The sequence below is a fragment of the Mya arenaria genome, chromosome 12 (assembly GCF_026914265.1).
Source record: "Mya arenaria isolate MELC-2E11 chromosome 12, ASM2691426v1".
Classification (NCBI taxonomy): Eukaryota; Metazoa; Mollusca; class Bivalvia; order Myida; family Myidae; genus Mya; species Mya arenaria.
In genome coordinates this window covers 55,722,102-55,740,550 of record NC_069133.1, presented here as the reverse complement: position 1 = coordinate 55,740,550, position 18,449 = coordinate 55,722,102, and the positions used below count along the sequence as shown (strand labels likewise).

At 38.2% G+C, this 18,449-nt stretch overlaps 1 protein-coding gene across 2 annotated transcripts in view; it reads right to left on the bottom strand.

Annotated features, from left to right (window-relative positions):
* Positions 1–18,449, bottom strand: part of LOC128211474 (DNA cross-link repair 1A protein-like) — a 43,623-nt gene that overhangs the window by 11,413 nt on the left and 13,761 nt on the right. For both annotated transcript variants that reach the window (XM_052916295.1, XM_052916296.1), the window contains 6 exons: positions 15,515–15,648; positions 12,665–12,783; positions 9,872–10,015; positions 9,181–9,326; positions 8,513–8,667; positions 7,528–7,672 (listed from right to left, as the gene is read on the bottom strand). In XM_052916295.1, coding sequence (XP_052772255.1) covers positions 7,528–7,672; positions 8,513–8,667; positions 9,181–9,326; positions 9,872–10,015; positions 12,665–12,783; positions 15,515–15,648 — 843 coding nt within the window. The remainder of the gene's footprint in view (positions 1–7,527; positions 7,673–8,512; positions 8,668–9,180; positions 9,327–9,871; positions 10,016–12,664; positions 12,784–15,514; positions 15,649–18,449) is intronic.

The following is an 18,449-nucleotide window of genomic DNA, read 5'->3' as shown; positions in this document are numbered from 1 at the left end:
ATTGCAAGTTATATTAAATTGCCTCTGAGCATAGAAAAAACCCCAATCATACTAAATGACAGCCAACACTCTTTATGTCCTCATATTCAGCATTCCATTGTGAATAAACACTTAGTGTATCTTTCACCTTAGAGGTAGGGACATGGGTCTTGCACACGACACGTTGTCTTGGTATGTCGAAAACATATGGCAAGCCATTTTAAAATCTGTTCATATAAGAGTAAGTCACAGCGCGGACACGACAGCCTATATTTTCCTTCAGGTTGTTATGGCAACCAGAGTTCTGCATGGAATTAATTTTTTTGAACAATTTTGAAAAAGCACCAACCAAGGATCATTCCTATTAAGTTTCATCAAAATTGTCCAAGCGGTTTAGGAGAAGAAGATGATTGTAACCAATTGTTGACACTTTTCCTTTAGGTTGCCATGTCAACCAGAGTTCTACATGGAATTAATTTCTTTGAACAATTTTGAAAAAGCACCAACCAAGGATCATTCCTATGAAGTTTCATCAAAATTGTCAAAGCGGTTTAGGAGAAGAAGATGATTATAACCAATTGTTGACATTTTCCTTTAGGTTGCCATGGCAACCGGGCCAAACAAAATTATGTGAACAAATTTAAGAGAGGTCCATGCAAGGACACTTCAAACCAAATTTGCTGAAGATCTATCAAGGGGTTCATGCGAAGAAAATGTTAAGTTTTTTTACTAATTTTAGCTCTGGTGGCCCTTAAAAGGGGCCAAACAAAATTATTTGAAAAGACCTGACAGAGGCCCATGCTAGGATGCTTCAGACTTGAAGATCCATCAAGCAGTTAATAAGATCAAGTTGTTTAAAGGTTTTTCTATTTTTTGCTCTGGTGACCCCTAAAAGGGGCCAAACAAAACCATTTGAACAAAGTTGAGAGAGGACCATGTAAGAATGCTACATATCAAGTATGGAGTCATTCTGACCTTTACTTTCAGAGGAAAAGATGTTTAAGTGACAAGACAATGTAAAAACAAATGACCCCTGAGCAAGGCCAATTTGACCCCGGGACAATAATTTGAATACCTTTGGTGTAGGTTCACTAGGTAACACTATATACCAAATATGAAAGCTGTAGGTCTTATATTTTGGAGAAGAGGATTTTTAAAGTTTTATTATATAAGACTATATAAAAATATTGAAAACCTAAGCCTATGAACACGGGGCGTGGCCAATTTTGACCCCAGGGCTAAAGTATGAACAATCTTAATAGTGGTCCGATAAACAATGCTTCATACCAAATATCTAAGGCCTTCGCCTTTTGGTTTCGGAGAAGAAGATTTGATAAGTTTTCATCATATACATATATAAGGACACCCATAACCGCCCGGGTGGGGCCATTTTTTGACCCCAGGGCCAAAGATTGAACAATATTGGTACAAGTCAACTAGATGATATATCATGCCAAATATCTAAGCTCTTGTCACTACTTGATTTTACGTGTGTATCTATATATGTATATTTGTTATTAATTGTTGTATGTGGCCCATATTGAAAATTGGTATGTGTACTAAATATGTTATCCAGTTTAAATTAAGACGTTACTTGTCTTTATGAGTTCGGACAAGATTTTTTAAGTTTTCACTATAACACATATAGAGAAAACCCATCAGCCCCGGGGTGTGGCCAATTTTGACCCCCGGGCCATAATTTGAACAAACTTTGTAGAGGTCCACTAGACGATGAATCATGCCAAATATCTAAGCTCTAAGCCACGTTAGTTCAGAGGAGATGATTTTTGAAGTTTTCACTATAAACATATAGAGAAAACCCATGACCCCCGAAGGGGGTGGGGCCAATTTTGACCCCAAGGCCATAATTTGAACAATCTTTGTAGAGATCCACTAGACGATGAATCATGCCAAATATCTTAGCTCTAGTCCAAGTAAGTTCAGAGGAGAAGATTTTTGAAGTTTTAACTATAAACATATAGAGAATACCCTAACCCCCCTGGGCAGGGCCAATTTTGACCCCAAGGCCATAATTTGAACAATCTTTGTAGAGGTCCACTAGACGATGAATCAAGCCAAATATCTAAGCTCTAAGCAACGTTAGTTCAGAGGAGATTTTTGATTTTTTTTAATATAAACATATAGAGAAAACCCATGACCACCCAGGGGCGGGGCCAATTTTGACCACAGGGCCATAATTTGAACAATCTTTGTAGAGGTCCACTAGACGGTGAATCATGCCAAATATCTAAGCTCTAGTCCAAGTAAGTCAAGAGGAGAAGATTTTGGAAGTTTTAACTATAAACATATCAAGTATACCCATGACCCCCCGGGGCGGGGCCAATTTTGACCCCAAGGCCATAATTTGAACAATCTTTGTAGAGGTCCACTAGACGATGAATCATGCCAAATATCTAAGCTCTAGTCCAAGTAAGTTCAAAGGAGAAGATTTTTGAAGTTTTCACTACAAACATATAGAGAAAACCCATGACCCCCTGGGGCGGGGCCAATTTTGACCCCAAGGCCATAATTTGAACAATCTTTGTAAAGGTCCACTAGACGATGAATCATGCCAAATATCTAAGCTCTAGTCCAAGTAAGTTCAGAGGAGAAGATTTTTGAATTTTTAACTATAAACATATAGAGCATACCCATGACCCCCCGGGGCGGGGCCAATTTTGACCTCAGGGCCATAATTTGAACAAACTTTGTAGAGGTCCACAAGACGATGAATCATGACAAATATCTAAGCTCTAGGCCAAGTAAGTTCAGACGAGAAGATTTTTGAAGTTTTCACTATAAACATATAGAGAAAACCCATGACCCCCCGGGGCGGGGCCAATTTTGACCCAAGGGCCATAATTTGAACAATCTTGGTAGAGGACCATTTGGTGATCCTACCTACCATATATGAACGGCCTAAGCCTTGTGGTTTGGGAGAAGAAGATTTTTAAAGTTTTTCCTTTCCATTGCCATGGCAATCAGAGTTCTGCATGGAATTCAATTCTTTGAACAATTTTCAAAGGGGACCACCCAAGGAACATTCCTGTGAAGTTTGGATGAAATTGGCTAAGCGGTTTATGAGGAGATGTCGTTTAAAGTAAAAGTTTACGGACGGACAGACGGACGGACGGACGCCGGACAAATTGTGATCACAAAAGCTCACCTTGTCACTATGTGACAGGTGAGCTAAAAATGCACCAACGGTAGAGAGACATCTATTGGCTATATTTGCAGTGCACGGCTTGCCGCAACAAATAGTAGCCGATGACATGCCGTTTCACAGCGAACACTTTAAAACATTCTGTGAAAAGCATTCAATCAAACTAACAACGACATCACCAACATACAGTCAAAGTAATGGTCAGGTTGAAAGATATGTTGGAATAATCAAATCATTGTTACGCAAAGCTCATGAAAATGGACAAGATGAAAGCATAGCGTTGCTTGAATATCATAACACGCCAATCACTGGATGCGAATATTCTCCCGCTCAAATGCTCATGAGTAGGCGATTACGAGATAAAATACCTACGAAGTCAGATCTTTTGAAGCCGAAAGTGTGAAAATGCCCGCGAGCAGTTGTTGAAATGCCAGGAAAATCAAAAACGGTTTTATGACAAAGGAGCGAAACTTCTAAGTAAACTTAACCCCGGAGAAAATGACATGTATAGAAAGAACGATCGCTGGGAACCAGCAGTTGTTCATTCACGCCACCCAGCACCAAGGTCGTATATCATTGACACAGACACCGGTTCTAGACCCAGGCGAAATCGGCGTCACCTCTTTGACACAAGAAACCAAAACAACGCTGACAGGGTAACAGACACACACATGCCCGGTCAAGGAGTCGAAAACTTGGGACGACCGCAGCATGCCAGACGGCAAATAAAAAACCAGCACGCTACATGGAATAAAGTGCTTAATGGGTTATAAGTCATTCAGTGTAAAACCTAAAAAAAAAAAGAAAAAAAAAAAGGATAATGTGCTAGTAACCTCTTATCCCACCATTACAAATGCTTACAGCATTACCTCAATAAGCAAAGATAAATAACAGAAATAAGCAAAATACATATATGTAATATTTCTTAAAACCTAAAACTAGGAAAAGTTTTCAATTTGCAAATACTGCAAGTATTGAGGTCTTACTGTTTGCAAAACTAATTTGTGTGAAATATCGTTTAATTACGTGGTATAAAACATCATTATTTGTTTAAAGTGCACATGAAAGTTTTCTTAAATTAACCTAGTACCGTGTACAATGCTGACCTCACATTCAACTCTGGACAGCAACAACATTAATGGAATAATAATGTGCCATGCAAGTGAAACATCAGGGACAGAACCATTATAGCTGGACTATTCAGAAACATTAAATTGATAACCTGTGAAATTAGCATGACTAAATTATCTAAAGACTTTCATCAATTTGTAAACTAACAAGAACTCTCAAATATTTACAGCTGTTGTTTGTATTAATGAATTGATAACAATTATCTTTGCAAGGAAGGGAGATGTCATGTGAACTGTATATGACCTCTATGGTCCATGCCTCTTGACCTCTCGTTACCTTGTTGTTCTGAGAATATCATGAATGAATCAGTCTGGTATTAAACGTCTTAAAGAATGCTTCGCCTCCTTGTGTTTCCCAGTAATAATAAATATATGACAAGTTGAATCCTGCTAAACATGCTACGAAGAACAATTTGATGCCTCTGGTTGTGGTAGTGGTAGCGGTAAAGGTGGGAAGAACAGTTAATTACAAAAAAACATTTTATTACTAAAAGTCTAAACTCAATTTTCCATCTTTAGATCCTCAAACAACAAGATGATACACATGCTTATGGCAATGATCTTTCAAGCAGCATTGTTGCTTGACTCCAGTGAGGCTGCCATTCTTGGTTTGCAAAGGAGACAGAAATTATCAGAGAACACACATGCATCTGAATCAATGCCGTCTGAACCACACACCCCTCCTGAGTTCATGAATTTAAACATACAGGACCTGAGCCCGAACTCTGATGAATTCACTCTGGATCTTCCGAACATATCTTCCATAACTGGCCACGAACATATATCATCAGCTTCAGAACGAGAACATCGATCCAAACGGCAGAAACGAAGTACGCGTCACCACAAGCACCATCATTCCGAAAAATCACAAAACACAGAAATCGGGTTCAAGAGGCAGGCATGCCCGACAATAACAAGCGTGGAGTTTAAGAAAGAAGCGGAGGACCTTTTTGGACACAAGGTCATGGTCATCCCCGTAATACACATTGGCCCAATAACAATAGACCAGTTTTTCCACGAGAGTTATTGTGCAGAAGAGAAATGCAACTGTGCAGGAATGGACAAGGACAAATACAATTCAGAGAGATTGGTATCTCATTGATCAAGGTCCGGACAGGATGTCAGCATGCAATTTAAGATAGGGGCCAGCTCAATGTCCTTGTATGATGATGAGTGACACATTTCAATGATGTAATGATTGTATTCAAAGGTTTTACTTTGATTATCCCAAAGAATTGTAAGAATGAAAGTATACATAAACACTGAATATTCAAGCTTTCCATCTGTGTATGAAATCATTGTATGTGTTCGTGTTTTGGGGCGTTTTTTTTTTCAGACCAGGAGGCCCCAACTTGGTACACACCCTACCCCACGACCCTGTATTGCCTTAAGAACCCCTCACGGTATCATATTTGCAAACATCAACCTGTTAAAAATGCATTAATGTATATGTTTTTGTATGTTTTCTTTTTTCGACATGTAATTATCATCTTTTCTGTACTTGTTTATAAAATGTATGATACTGACAGAAGTTACTTTAAGTATGACATTTAACAATGCTACTGTTTGTGCATGATGTTTTTACACAGCATTGCGAGACTTTGAGCTAGTATGCATAGGATATGTAAAAAATATAATAAAAATTACAGGGACAAGCCAATAAGAAAATGAATACTTCACGGAAAAGCCAATAGACCAATAACTAAGACAGACCACCAATACATCAAAACTTCTACATCAATAAATGTTGGATTCACCGCCTTGGAACGCAAGTGAAACAAGAGTTCACTCCAGGTTCAAACTAAACTAGTTTATATGACATATAAACTAGTTTAGTTTGAACCCAGAGTGAACTCTTGTATATAATATATGTACACAACCTAAGACTCTATTTAAGAACGGGATGTTTTGATATTTTCATATTCTCATCTACAAATATAATTATTCAAATACCAAGAAACATGACTTCAAAGAAATGAAAGCAACAATTGCTTATTATGTTTGAACTGGTTGCAGATTTTATCACTGATTCAAATGATTTACAAATTGCAGAATGTATCTATTACATGTATACTTTGAATTTTTAATCAATTTTCGATCTGCATTAAGCTTAAATTATATTAAAGCTATATTTAGAATCCTTACATATTCTGTACTACATGTATTTACCTTATTTATCATGATGTATGTGTTGCAAATGAAATAAAACTGAAACTTAATCTGTTCATGTTTAGTTGTTTTTTTATATCTAATTGTACCTCAGAAGTAATGCATTGGGCTGCATATTGAAAGAATAATACCAGGTTCAGTAACACACCATATCAAATAAGGATTCATTAATATTAATAGTTTTATTTATCAAATTGAGGATAGTCAATTCTACATGACTATGTAATTGTTTTTGATATCAAATATATAAATCATTTGCCCAAATTTCTAGTCAACAAGTGTAAATAAATATAGTTACTGTTATGCACTGTTTAATCACTGCGTTATCCATGTATTAAAAAAATCTTCCATGAAATTAACATTTTCTCACCAATTTTGTACAAATGGGAGCAATTCCCTTATTGAAAATCAGACATAGAATTATCCCTGGATATGGGAATTAATTCCAAAAAGCTTTTTTGTTCAATCTAGCTTAGATAATAATATTAACAAGATACATGGTTGACAAATATTTATTAAATCATTTTGCCCACAATGTTATTGCCGGACACCCAGGCCTACAATATAGTTGCGATTGTCGGACCTCGCAATTTATTACTGGCTGGAGCCGAGGTCTGACGAACTTTTGTACAGACTGCAAAGACCCATATTCACACTGGTCACAAATTTCATGAAGATCAGATAAAAACTGATGTATTTATGACACAAAAACAGCCACTTCACCTCAAAATTGTTGACAAAAGCCAAAACTTTGCCAATAACACTAGAAATCAAAATACAGAGTTATGTTTTCTAAACACAACACTTTCTTTCACAGCTATCTATATATATATTTCAAGTTTCATTCAAATCCCTTCAGTCATTTTTGAGATATGGTAAGGACAAGCAGATTGAAACACATGCAGACGGATGGATAGACAAAGTAGAATCTATATGCTCTAACTTTGTGGAGCATATAAATGGTAAAAAGAAATAAAATAAATCTTAAATTTACTTAAAATCACATTATTTATTTTTCTCCCGTGGTTTTGATTGTGACATGAATGATAAAACATGGAAGTTGACGAGATACAAAAAGTCCTATACCATAGAGAGTTATTCCATCTTTGTTGAATTTTGGTTTGATGTCTTCTAGGGCAATCTTCTTCTTGCTGTGCGTCCAGCCTGTAGGCTCAAAGGCAAGGACCCTATCGTATGAGCGGCCATGTTGCCTCAGGTGATCTTTCAACCCCTGTGAGAAACAAATTGAGGTGTGAGAGCAAAAGGTTCTATATATTCTGTATTAAATGTCACTTAGAATATTGTTGCACTTATCCAATGGTTTAAAGATCAATACCGAATTTCCCGCAAATAAGGCAAGCAGTTTAAAAGATGAACCTCTAACTTTGCCCATGAAATCTGGCATTTTTGTAAAGACTCATTTATAAGATGGGGTCGATTTTTAAAGCATATCATGCACTTTTTTCCAAGTCTGTGATAATGTTCAAGCTAAACAGTCATAATCAACTTAATTTGTTGATTTGCTTAAAGAAAATAGTTGATTTTCTTGTCAACTGTTAGCTTTCAATTGTGGAGGTAGGTTAATAGTTAGAACGAGGTAACCCAGTTAAGGTGGCAGGATTTATTTTGCGTATTTTATTTTCGTTCACCCATATAATATCTAACTTAAGTGGCAAATATATAATATGGCATTTGAAACTCAGGGTTCTTCCATAATGTCCTTATTTCTAATGTTTATTTAGCTACGTAGTATCATTACCTCACTAAACTCTTATATAACTTTTATATAATTTATTAGTATAGAATAAAATTGCAATAGCATGCTTGAGTCAGCACCCAATTTTACCCAATCTTATTCTCACTTCATATTTTTAGATCCTATGAGAGTGCTTTTATTGAATTGCTTAGGTCACCTTGGTGACCTAAAAGGACAGGATCACACATTTAATTTGGTCTAGCTATATCTAGAGGAAATCATCAATAGATCGCTTCTCAGTCCTCAACAATAGCTATAGATCTAAACTCAATAAGAATCCCTTCACCAAAGAACAAACTACTTTATCCCTAGTACCTGATATTTGAGTTTATTCATGGGTAAAACATGGAGTCTTGAATGGGTCCAGCCTACAACGCTCCGTCGGGACAACTCCACATCCTCTAGGCAGTCCAGGACAGTCTTCTTGTCAGATGTCACACAGATACGACAATCCAGAGCCTCGGCGATTGCTATGTGAGATATATGTTAAGTATATTTATAAGATATGTCACTCATCAAAAATTAGAACTCCCAGAAGTGGATGTTTTGCCTTTTGGAGTGCACATTATAGTCAAGCAAATTTTGTAAAATAGATAGCAGTAAAATCCTACACACAGTGATTCACCAGCCTCCAATCAGAGCTCAGCATTCTTGCAAAGCTCCAACCTACAGAGGTCATGAAAAGTTGACCTGTTCATGGGAGATGAATGCAAATTTTATCATACAGAAAAACAAAGGCGAATGTAATTATATGCACATAATTGCCCATGGGGTAAATTTGCCCACGAATTCAACCCAGTGAGCATATAAATACAACAAATGCCACATAAAATGCCATCTTTCCACACATGTTACTTCAACTGTTGCCTACAACTACAAATACTAGTGCACATATTTGCATAATCCTTATTATGTTTAGGCTATATAAAAAAGAACTGGAAATATACAGGTTTTCATCCAATCAAAGTAGATTCCCACATTACCAACAAAGATTCTCTCCTTCCCGATGGTGTAGGATCCACAAACCACCAGGGTCTTGGGATTTTGGTGCACTACTTCCCTTGCAAGCTTCACTGTGAACTGTATCACGTCACTCTGCGGTGGAAACAAGTACTGAGGATCGCAGTAGCTGCAAGATAACACAGGGTAAGCTTGACAAAGAGAGAAGCTCTGTTAAGGTTATCCAACCATCATTGATACAAACAATTGCTACTGGTAGTTTTTTGAGGCCAACAATTTAGGTTGATGAAAAAAAAAAAAATCCATTATCATGTTTAGCTCAATTGTCCTTTATGATCAAAAAGCTTATGATTTGTTTACAAATAAAAAAGCTTTTTTTTGCATCCACCTATATTGTGCACTTTTAAAGTTTCACAGAAAGCTTATTTATATAGACATTATTTCATAATAGAATATTATTTTGACACAACAATTGTCACACAACAATTGTCATTTATTTGGTGTAATGAAATAAATAATGCATTAATTTCACACAGTTTTAGTAGGTTTGAAACAAAACGTCCAGAAAACACATGGCCAAGTGTCAACATTTAACCTTTAGGCGGAAATTGTCAGAAATAGACCACTGACTTGCAAAATTAAGCATTGAAGAGTCATCTTGACTATAGAGATTTTCAGGCTGACGAAAACCATGAATCAAGGCAATATGCTTACGTTGTGTCTAGGTAGAGACTACTGACGCGGAGATTTTGTAATTCAGGGTAGCTCTCCATTTCCCTGCAGGCACGGAAATCCCCTGTGTGGAGGTACACCTTTCTCTCCTTCAATTTGAAGAGTATCAGAGCAGCACCGGGGCAACTTCAGACACAAGAAAAGGAAACATGGAATTATAAGTTGCAGAAAGAAAGATAAATGTAAGATACATGTAATAATCATGTTACTAGTCATACTCAATTTTATAGATTATTAACATGAAAATATTTTTACCTATTCCATGGAAAAATTACAGAAAAACCTGTTTACAACAAATATGATTGTTTGCGTACATCCATAAAGAAATAATTTTCTTAAAAATTGCAATAAAATGAAGCACTTATTATTAATATGTACATGTACACCATATAAACTACTCTTTTTTATTAACTGATTCAAAGGTAAGATATGACAAAACAAGAGATGTTTGTCAAACATTATGCCCCCCCCCTGAGCGCCATGTTGTCAGGATTATATGGACAATTGAATGAAATATGCATGGACCGAAATGACAGCTGATTTGTTGCTGTTTTAAGATTATGACCATTTAAGTGTGAGGATGAAGTGTGTTATGACCGTCATGACCTTTGACTCTATGAACTCCAGAGTCATCAGCTGGTCACCAGAAACCTAAATGTCAAGTTTGAGGGCCATGGGTGCAGGCATTGTCAAGTTATCACAAGACAAGTTTTTTTTCGTTCAAGGTAACTGTGACCTTGACCTTTGACCCGATGACACCTTAAATCATAAGGGGTCATCTACAAGTCAGATGCAACTCCAAGTCAAGTTTGAAGGCCATGGGTTCAGGCATTGTTGAGTTATCACTCGGACAACCTTTTACCATTCAAGATCACTGTGACCTTGACCTTTGGCTCTATGAATCCTAAAATCAATAAGGGTGATCTACTGGTCAGGCTTAACATCCATGCCAAGTTTAATGATCATAGGTTCAGGCATTGTTGAGATATCAGTGGGGGAAGATTTGTTAACTTTTTTGCGTTAAAGGTTACTGTGACATTGACCTTGGTCTGATGACCCCCAAAGTCGATAGGGGTCATCATTTACTGGGCAGGCCCAACCTTCATGTCAAGTTTGATGACCATAGGTCCAAGAATTGTCGAGTTTGCTTTCAAGGTCACTGTGACCTTGACCTTTGACCCCTAAAATCAATAGGGGTCATCTACTGGTCAGGCCCAACCTCCATGTCAAGTTTGAGGGCCATGGGTGCAGGCATTGTTGAGTTATCACTTGGACAACCTTTTATCATTCAAGGTCACTGTGACCTTAACCTTTGGCCCAATGACCCCTAAAATTAATTGGGACAATCTTCTGGCCAGGCTCAACCTCCAAATCAAGTTTGAGGGCCATGGGTGCAGCCATTGTCAAGTTATCACTCAGATAACCTATTACCATTCCAGGTCACTGTGACCTTGACCTTTGGCCCAATGACCCCTTACATCAATAGGGACCATCTTCTGGCCAGGCCCAACCTCCAAGTCTAGTTTGAGGGCCATGGGTGAAGGCATTGTCGAGTTATCACTCGGACAACCTTTTACCATTCCAGGTCACTGTGACCTTCACCTTTGGCCCAATGACCCCTTAAATCAATAGGGACCATCTTCTGGCCAGGCCCAACCTCCAAGTCAAGTTTGAGGGCCATGGGTGAAGGCATTGTTGAGTTATCAATCGGACAACCTTTTATCATTCAAGGTCACTGTGACCTTGACCCTTGGCCCAATGACCCCCAAAAACAATAGGGGTCATCTACTGGTCAGGCCCAACCTCCAAGTCAAGTTTGAGGGCCATGGGTGCAGGCATTGTTGAGTTATCACTCGAACAACCTTTTACCATTCAAGGTCACTGTGACCTTGACCTTTGACCCATTGAGCCCAAAAAACATATAGGGGTCAGCTACTGGTAAGGCCCAACCTCCAAGTCAAGTTTGAGGGCCATGGGTGCAGGCATTGTCAAGTTATCACTCAGATAACCTTTTACCATTCCAGGTCACTGTGACCTTGACCTTTGGCCCAATGACCCCTTAAATCAATATGGACCATCTTCTGGCCAGGCCCAACCTCCAAGTCAAGTTTGAGGGCCATGGGTGAAGGCATTGTCAAGTTATCACTCGGACAACCTTTTACCATTCCAGGTCACTGTGACCTTGACCTTTGGCCCAATGACCCCTTAAATCAATAGGGACCATCTTCTGGCCAGGCCCAACCTCCAAGTCAAGTTTGAGGGCCATGGGTGAAGGCATTGTTGAGTTATCAATCGGACAACCTTTTACCATTCAAGGTCACTGTGACCTTGACCTTTGGCCTGATGACCCCCAAAAACAATAGGGGTCATCTACTGGTCAGGCCCAACCTCCATGTCAAGTTTGAGGGCCATGGGTGCAGGCATTGTTGAGTTAACACTCGGACAAGCTTTAAAATTATTTTACCATTAAAGGTCACTGTGACCTTGACCTTTGACCCGATGACCCCCAAAATCAATAGGGGTCATCTACTGGTCAGGCCCAACCTTCATGTCAAGTTTGATGACCATACCTCCAGGAATTGTTGAGTTATCACTCGGGCAAACTTTGGTCTACCGACTGACCGACCGACATGCCTGTGCCAAGCAATATACCCCTCTTCTTCGAAGGGGGGCATAATAACAACAAACTTGATAACCCAGATCTTTGGATAGTTGGGCACTAAACAAACTCAAGAAATATATAAATTTGACAGGTGTACACATGCATGTTCTTACTGGTTGGCCTCCAGCAGTGTGACCTCTGTGCCCTCTATCACCGTGGGAACATGCATGTCCAGTGTATGGATATACCTTCTGTCCACCCCCAGCTTCCTAGCAACCAGGTTACCTGTCACCTAGGACAAATGGCAAAACATTTGAGTATTTACAGTGTGACCTTAGTGCCATTTATCACCATGGGAACATGCATCTCCAGTGTGTGGATATACCTTCTGTCCACCCCCAGCTTCTTTGCAACCAGCTTACCTGTCACCTAGGACACAAGGCAAAACATTGAGTATTTACAGTGTGACCTCTGCGCCCTCTATCACCATTGGAACATGCATGTCCAGTGTGTGGAGATACCGTCTGTCCACCCCAAGCTTCCTAGCAACCAGGTTACCTGTCACCTGGGACACAAGGCAAAACATTGAGTATGATCAGAGTGACCTCTGTGCCCTCTATCACCATGGGAACATACATGTCCAGTGAGTGGATATACTGTCTGTCCACCCCAAGCTTCTAGCAACCAGGTTACCTGTCATCTGGGACACAAGGCAAAACATTGAGTATTTACAGTGTGACCTTAGTGCCATTTATCACTGTAGGAACATGCTTGTCCAGTACATGTATGTGAATACAAGACAAAAAAGAGAGTGTATAATATAGTGTGACATCTTTCTTCTCTATCAGTATGCAATCAGCAAGTCCAGATTGTGAAGTTAACACAATTGCCTGTTCAGGTGTTTTCCAAGTCAAATAAGAGGCATAACACAACAATGATTTAAGAGATGGTTATAGGCCTTGCTTTATGTTTGCATATTATCCCTGGCAACATGGTGACCAAGTTTCATTAGAAAATATTGAACAGTTTGTGCACAACTGTGATGACGCTGACAATAACACCAATGCTATCACAACTCCTGAACTATTCTTTTTCGGAAAACAAAATGACCTCAACATGAAATTCTAGGACAGTCGTATATAGATGGATTTTAGATAACCTAAAAATAGATTCTGCATATCATTAACTGACCATGTGTACTAGCTGGGGGCAAAATATTGCTGATAAGCCCCTCCTGAAGTTAATACGTTATATAGTACAATACAGTTCAATGGTCTTGCTTATATGATAGAACATAATGGCAGACATCAATGGTTTTGAGTAATTTAAACAAGTTGAATTATCAGATTATGCAAGGAAATTATACTCCAGTGACTTAGCAGTATATTTTGATAATTATCTGTTGGGGCAGGAACCCTTACAAAATAACTGCTAGTATAAGGGAGTAAATCAAACAGTTTAGCAGTTTGTGTTCAGAGAGACTTTATTGAAAGATTAACAACAAAACTACTGAAAGTGTTTGTGTCAGATATTATCCCAGGGATAATAAAGAAAATTGAGACAAACTAACACTATTTTCAATATTTGTATTTTCATACAGTATAAAAACGGATAAGGGTGAAAATAAAAATTCGTAATTTTGGCAGTTTATAGCTATAAACATGATATTAACAATTAAGATCACAAATTGCTTTGAGTTTCTTGTTAGATGTAAACACCTAGTTCTATGTAATGATTGAAGGCATCAAATTGCCATTCAATAAAGTAAGTTGATTAACAGGAATACTCGGGTCCAGTATAAGAGACTTCCTCATTCTCCCCATGACACGCTCAACAGTTATGTTTGTAGTTGTTCCATGTTTGTGCTCTTGTTGTAAGATAATGCGGGCGTTCAATAAAAATTTCAAAACAATTGATTATTGAAATCACTTTGTTGTAACCAGGTTTAAATGTCACAGGTACATTTGATCGTGCCACCTCCCTCTCTGGCAAAATAACTAATCGTTTCAATCATTTAGCTAAAATTGGTACCCATGTATTCCAAATTCAAGGAACTGTTGCCCTTCAAGAGTGTTAATCTATATGATATGTCTTTGTTTGGAAGACCTTATCTAATTTTTATTAGACAATCAAGAGGTCTTTGAATGAAAGTCCTTCCAGTCTTTTTTTAAAGGGACACTTTGATTCAAAATCAATACATACACATGTATAACAAAGAGTAATTTTGAGTGATACACCTTTAACTACTTAACTAAATGATGCATTTATTGAAAATATTATTAACTGATAACAAGATGGTAGCCGTGTATTTAAATATCTGAAAACGCAAAAATATTAAATGATTGGTGAGTGCTTAAAAAATCACGGCGATCTACTTTTGTCTAATAAGGCTAGAAATCCCATGTTTTCTGCATTTTTCTTTCAAATTCAACTCGGTATCGTTCATAAGAACCATTGTTTTCGACATGTAGGTATATTAAAACATTTATATTAATTGTGGTAAATCTTATTTGGGAGTAAGAGTGAAACTTTTAGTACATAAAAGGGTTCTATCTGAGTATATATCCACAAAAATAAATCACGGGATATACCTGTAAAAAATGTCACCTTTGTGTTGTCTACATTGTCAAATGTTACTTCAGAATCTTCTATTTTTTTCTGTATTGACTGCAACAGCCTACACATGCCTTCAATGTGTTTGTCTCCACAATGGGTATTTAGGAAATATGTGCAAAGATATTCCCTTTTCTTTGTTTTGTCTATTTGCACCCCCTACAACACAACAACTATATTAACTATTTCAACAACTTAACTTACAGAAAACATGTATAAACTGACCATACTAATACCAATGTATTGAATTTACTACTGGGGTCTTATCAGCAGCAGAGCGTTCTTGCCCCCAATAAATAATTCATGAGCTGTTCAGTCAGCCATGGTCTTACTGAAATCCGTCTATTGATGCACAGGAATTTCAGTTTAAAGTATGTCAATAAACTTCAATAACATAAAGCTCTACTTACCTTACTACAATAGATATTCCCAGTGAACTTTTTTGTCAGGCCAGCGTAGTGATCATAATGGAAATGGGAAAGAAAGTAGACCCGACAGCCTGACACCAGCCCATACCTGAACGCATCCACGGTAAAACTAGTGCCTGCAATAGTCCATCAATGTCATTATATAGACAGTTTAAACATACTGGTACATCACAACCTAGGAAGGCAGTTTAAACATACTGGTACATCCCACCATAGGAAGGCAGTTTAAACATACTGGTACATCACAACCTAGGAAGGCAGTTTAAACATACTGGTACATCCCAACCCAGGAAGGCAGTTTAAACATACGGGTTCATCTCAACCCACGAAGGCAGTTTAAACTTACTGGTACATCCCACCCCAGGAAGGCAGTTTAAACATACTGGTACATCCCACCCTAGGAAGGCAATTTAAAATTACGGGTACATCAAAACACAGGAAGGCAGTTCAAACTTACTGGTACTTCCCAACCCAGGAAGGCAGTTCAAACATACTGGTACATCCCAACCCAGGAGGGCAGTTTAAACATACTGGTACATCCCAACCCAGGAAGGCAGTTCAAACATACTGGTACTTCCCACCCCAGGAAGGCAGTTCAAACATACTGGTACATCCCACCCCAGGAAGGCAGTTCAAACATACTGGTACATCCCAACCCAGGAAGGCAGTTCAAACATACTGGTACATCCCTACCCAGGAAGGCAGTTCAAACATACTGGTACATCCCACCCCAGGAAGGTAGTTTAAACTTACTGGTACATCCCACCCCAGGAAGGCAGTTTAAACATACTGGTACATCACAACCTAGGAAGGCAGTTTAAACATACTGGTACATCCCAACCCAGGAAGGCAGTTTAAACTTACGGGTTCATCCCAACCCAGGAAGGCAGTTTAAACTTACTGGTACATCCCACCCCAGGAAGGCAGTTTAAACATACTGGTACATCCCACCCCAGGAAGGCAGTTTAAACATACTGGTACATCCCAACCCAGGAGGGCAGTTTAAACATACTGGTACATCCCAACCCAGGAAGGCAGTTCAAACATACTGGTACTTCCCAACCCAGGAAGGCAGTTCAAACATACTGGTACATCCCACCCTAGGAAGGCAATTTAAAATTACGGGTACATCAAAACACAGGAAGGCAGTTCAAACATACTGGTACATCCCTACCCAGGAAGGCAGTTCAAACATACTGGTACATCCCAACCCAGGAGGGCAGTTTAAACATACTGGTACATCCCAACCCAGGAAGGCAGTTCAAACATACTGGTACTTCCCAACCCAGGAAGGCAGTTCAAACATACTGGTACATCCCACCCCAGGAAGGCAGTTCAAACATACTGGAACATCCCAACCCAGGAAGGCAGTTCAAACATACTGGTACATCCCTACCCAGGAAGGCAGTTCAAACATACTGGTACATCCCACCCCAGGAAGGCAGTTTAAACTTACTGGTGCATCCCAACCCAGGAAGGCAGTTCATACATACTGGTACATCCCAACCCAGGAAGGCAGTTCAAACATACTGGTACATCCCAACCCAGGAAGGCATTTTAAACTTACTGGTACATCTCAACCGAGGAAGGCAGTTCAAACATATTGTAACATCCCATCCCAGGAAGGCATTTCCAAATTGGACTGTAACCTTTTCCAATTTTTTTTTTTAACTTTGCAGTAGCAAAAAAAAACATGAAACTCCCTCAGAGCTACAAATAAGGTTTGTAATTGGCAATTCACATTAAAATGGGCCAAAAACTATATAAAGTAAAACTTGTTCATAACAATAAAACAACAAATTGTTATTAAGGTGTATTGTTACTACATAATTTAACAATTGTTTTTAGGGACATTTGTTTCAACCAAATTGAAGATGGCTGCTCAACTGGTGTAGATTACTAAGAGACTACTAGATAAATTTCCTATATTAATCTGTATTTAATTGACTAATTTGCACGTGAAAAAAAAGAAGATTTGAGGTGTTTCAAGACCCGTCACATGGTATCTGAGAAGAAATTTCAACTTGTGTACTAAGCATTAAATGTAAAAAAATAATCTGTTTTTTTTATAAGAAAAATAAAATTATATTTTCCATCAAGTGACCACTTTTGGTGAAGAAGTACACACAATGTGTTGAAAATGAAAACAAAATACAGTAGATAGATCCAGCATGTTGAGCAAGCTTTTAAAATCACATCCCAAACAGCTTCAAAACCTATAAAGATGTAAAGTAGGTGATGGTCTCAGATGGTAAAACATTGTGTTGATTCACTGTTATGTGCTGAAGAAATAGAGAAGAAAACACATGTAACACTGAGTAGTTCCTTCCAAATTGGTGTAATTTACCCAGTTGAATCAATTTAACTCCTACCCCGTGATTTCAATTGACGTTTTTTGGGGGGTTTTATTATGCAAAGGGAAGCTTTTTGGATTAAGCCTATCGTGGTTGCACAATACATGTATGCTTGTACTTCAATGTGCTGGTAGGTTTTAACAATCTCCATTAAACTTTATACTCCCTTCACATACAGAGATTTTTCTTACAAGTCCTTATGGATCACCAACTCGTAATCAATTGCAAGCATCTGTAAATAACTCGCTGTAATCAATTGCAAGCATCTGTAAATAACTCGCTGGTATCAATAAATAACTTGCTGACACTTTTAAGGATCAGTTCAAGAAGAGGCAATTTTTTTGACATGTCAAAAATCTTCTTACAATTGTCCATGGATTGATTTTTTCGTAAATAACTCGAAACAATCTGTAAGTACTGTAAACTGCTAGCAAAAACATGTAGCTATCCATAAACTGTTGCAAGAATCCGTACATGGCTTGGGACAATTATTTTTTACAATTTGTTACAGTTAGTTTACCATTTACTGACTAACTCATAACTATTTGTAACAACATATAAAC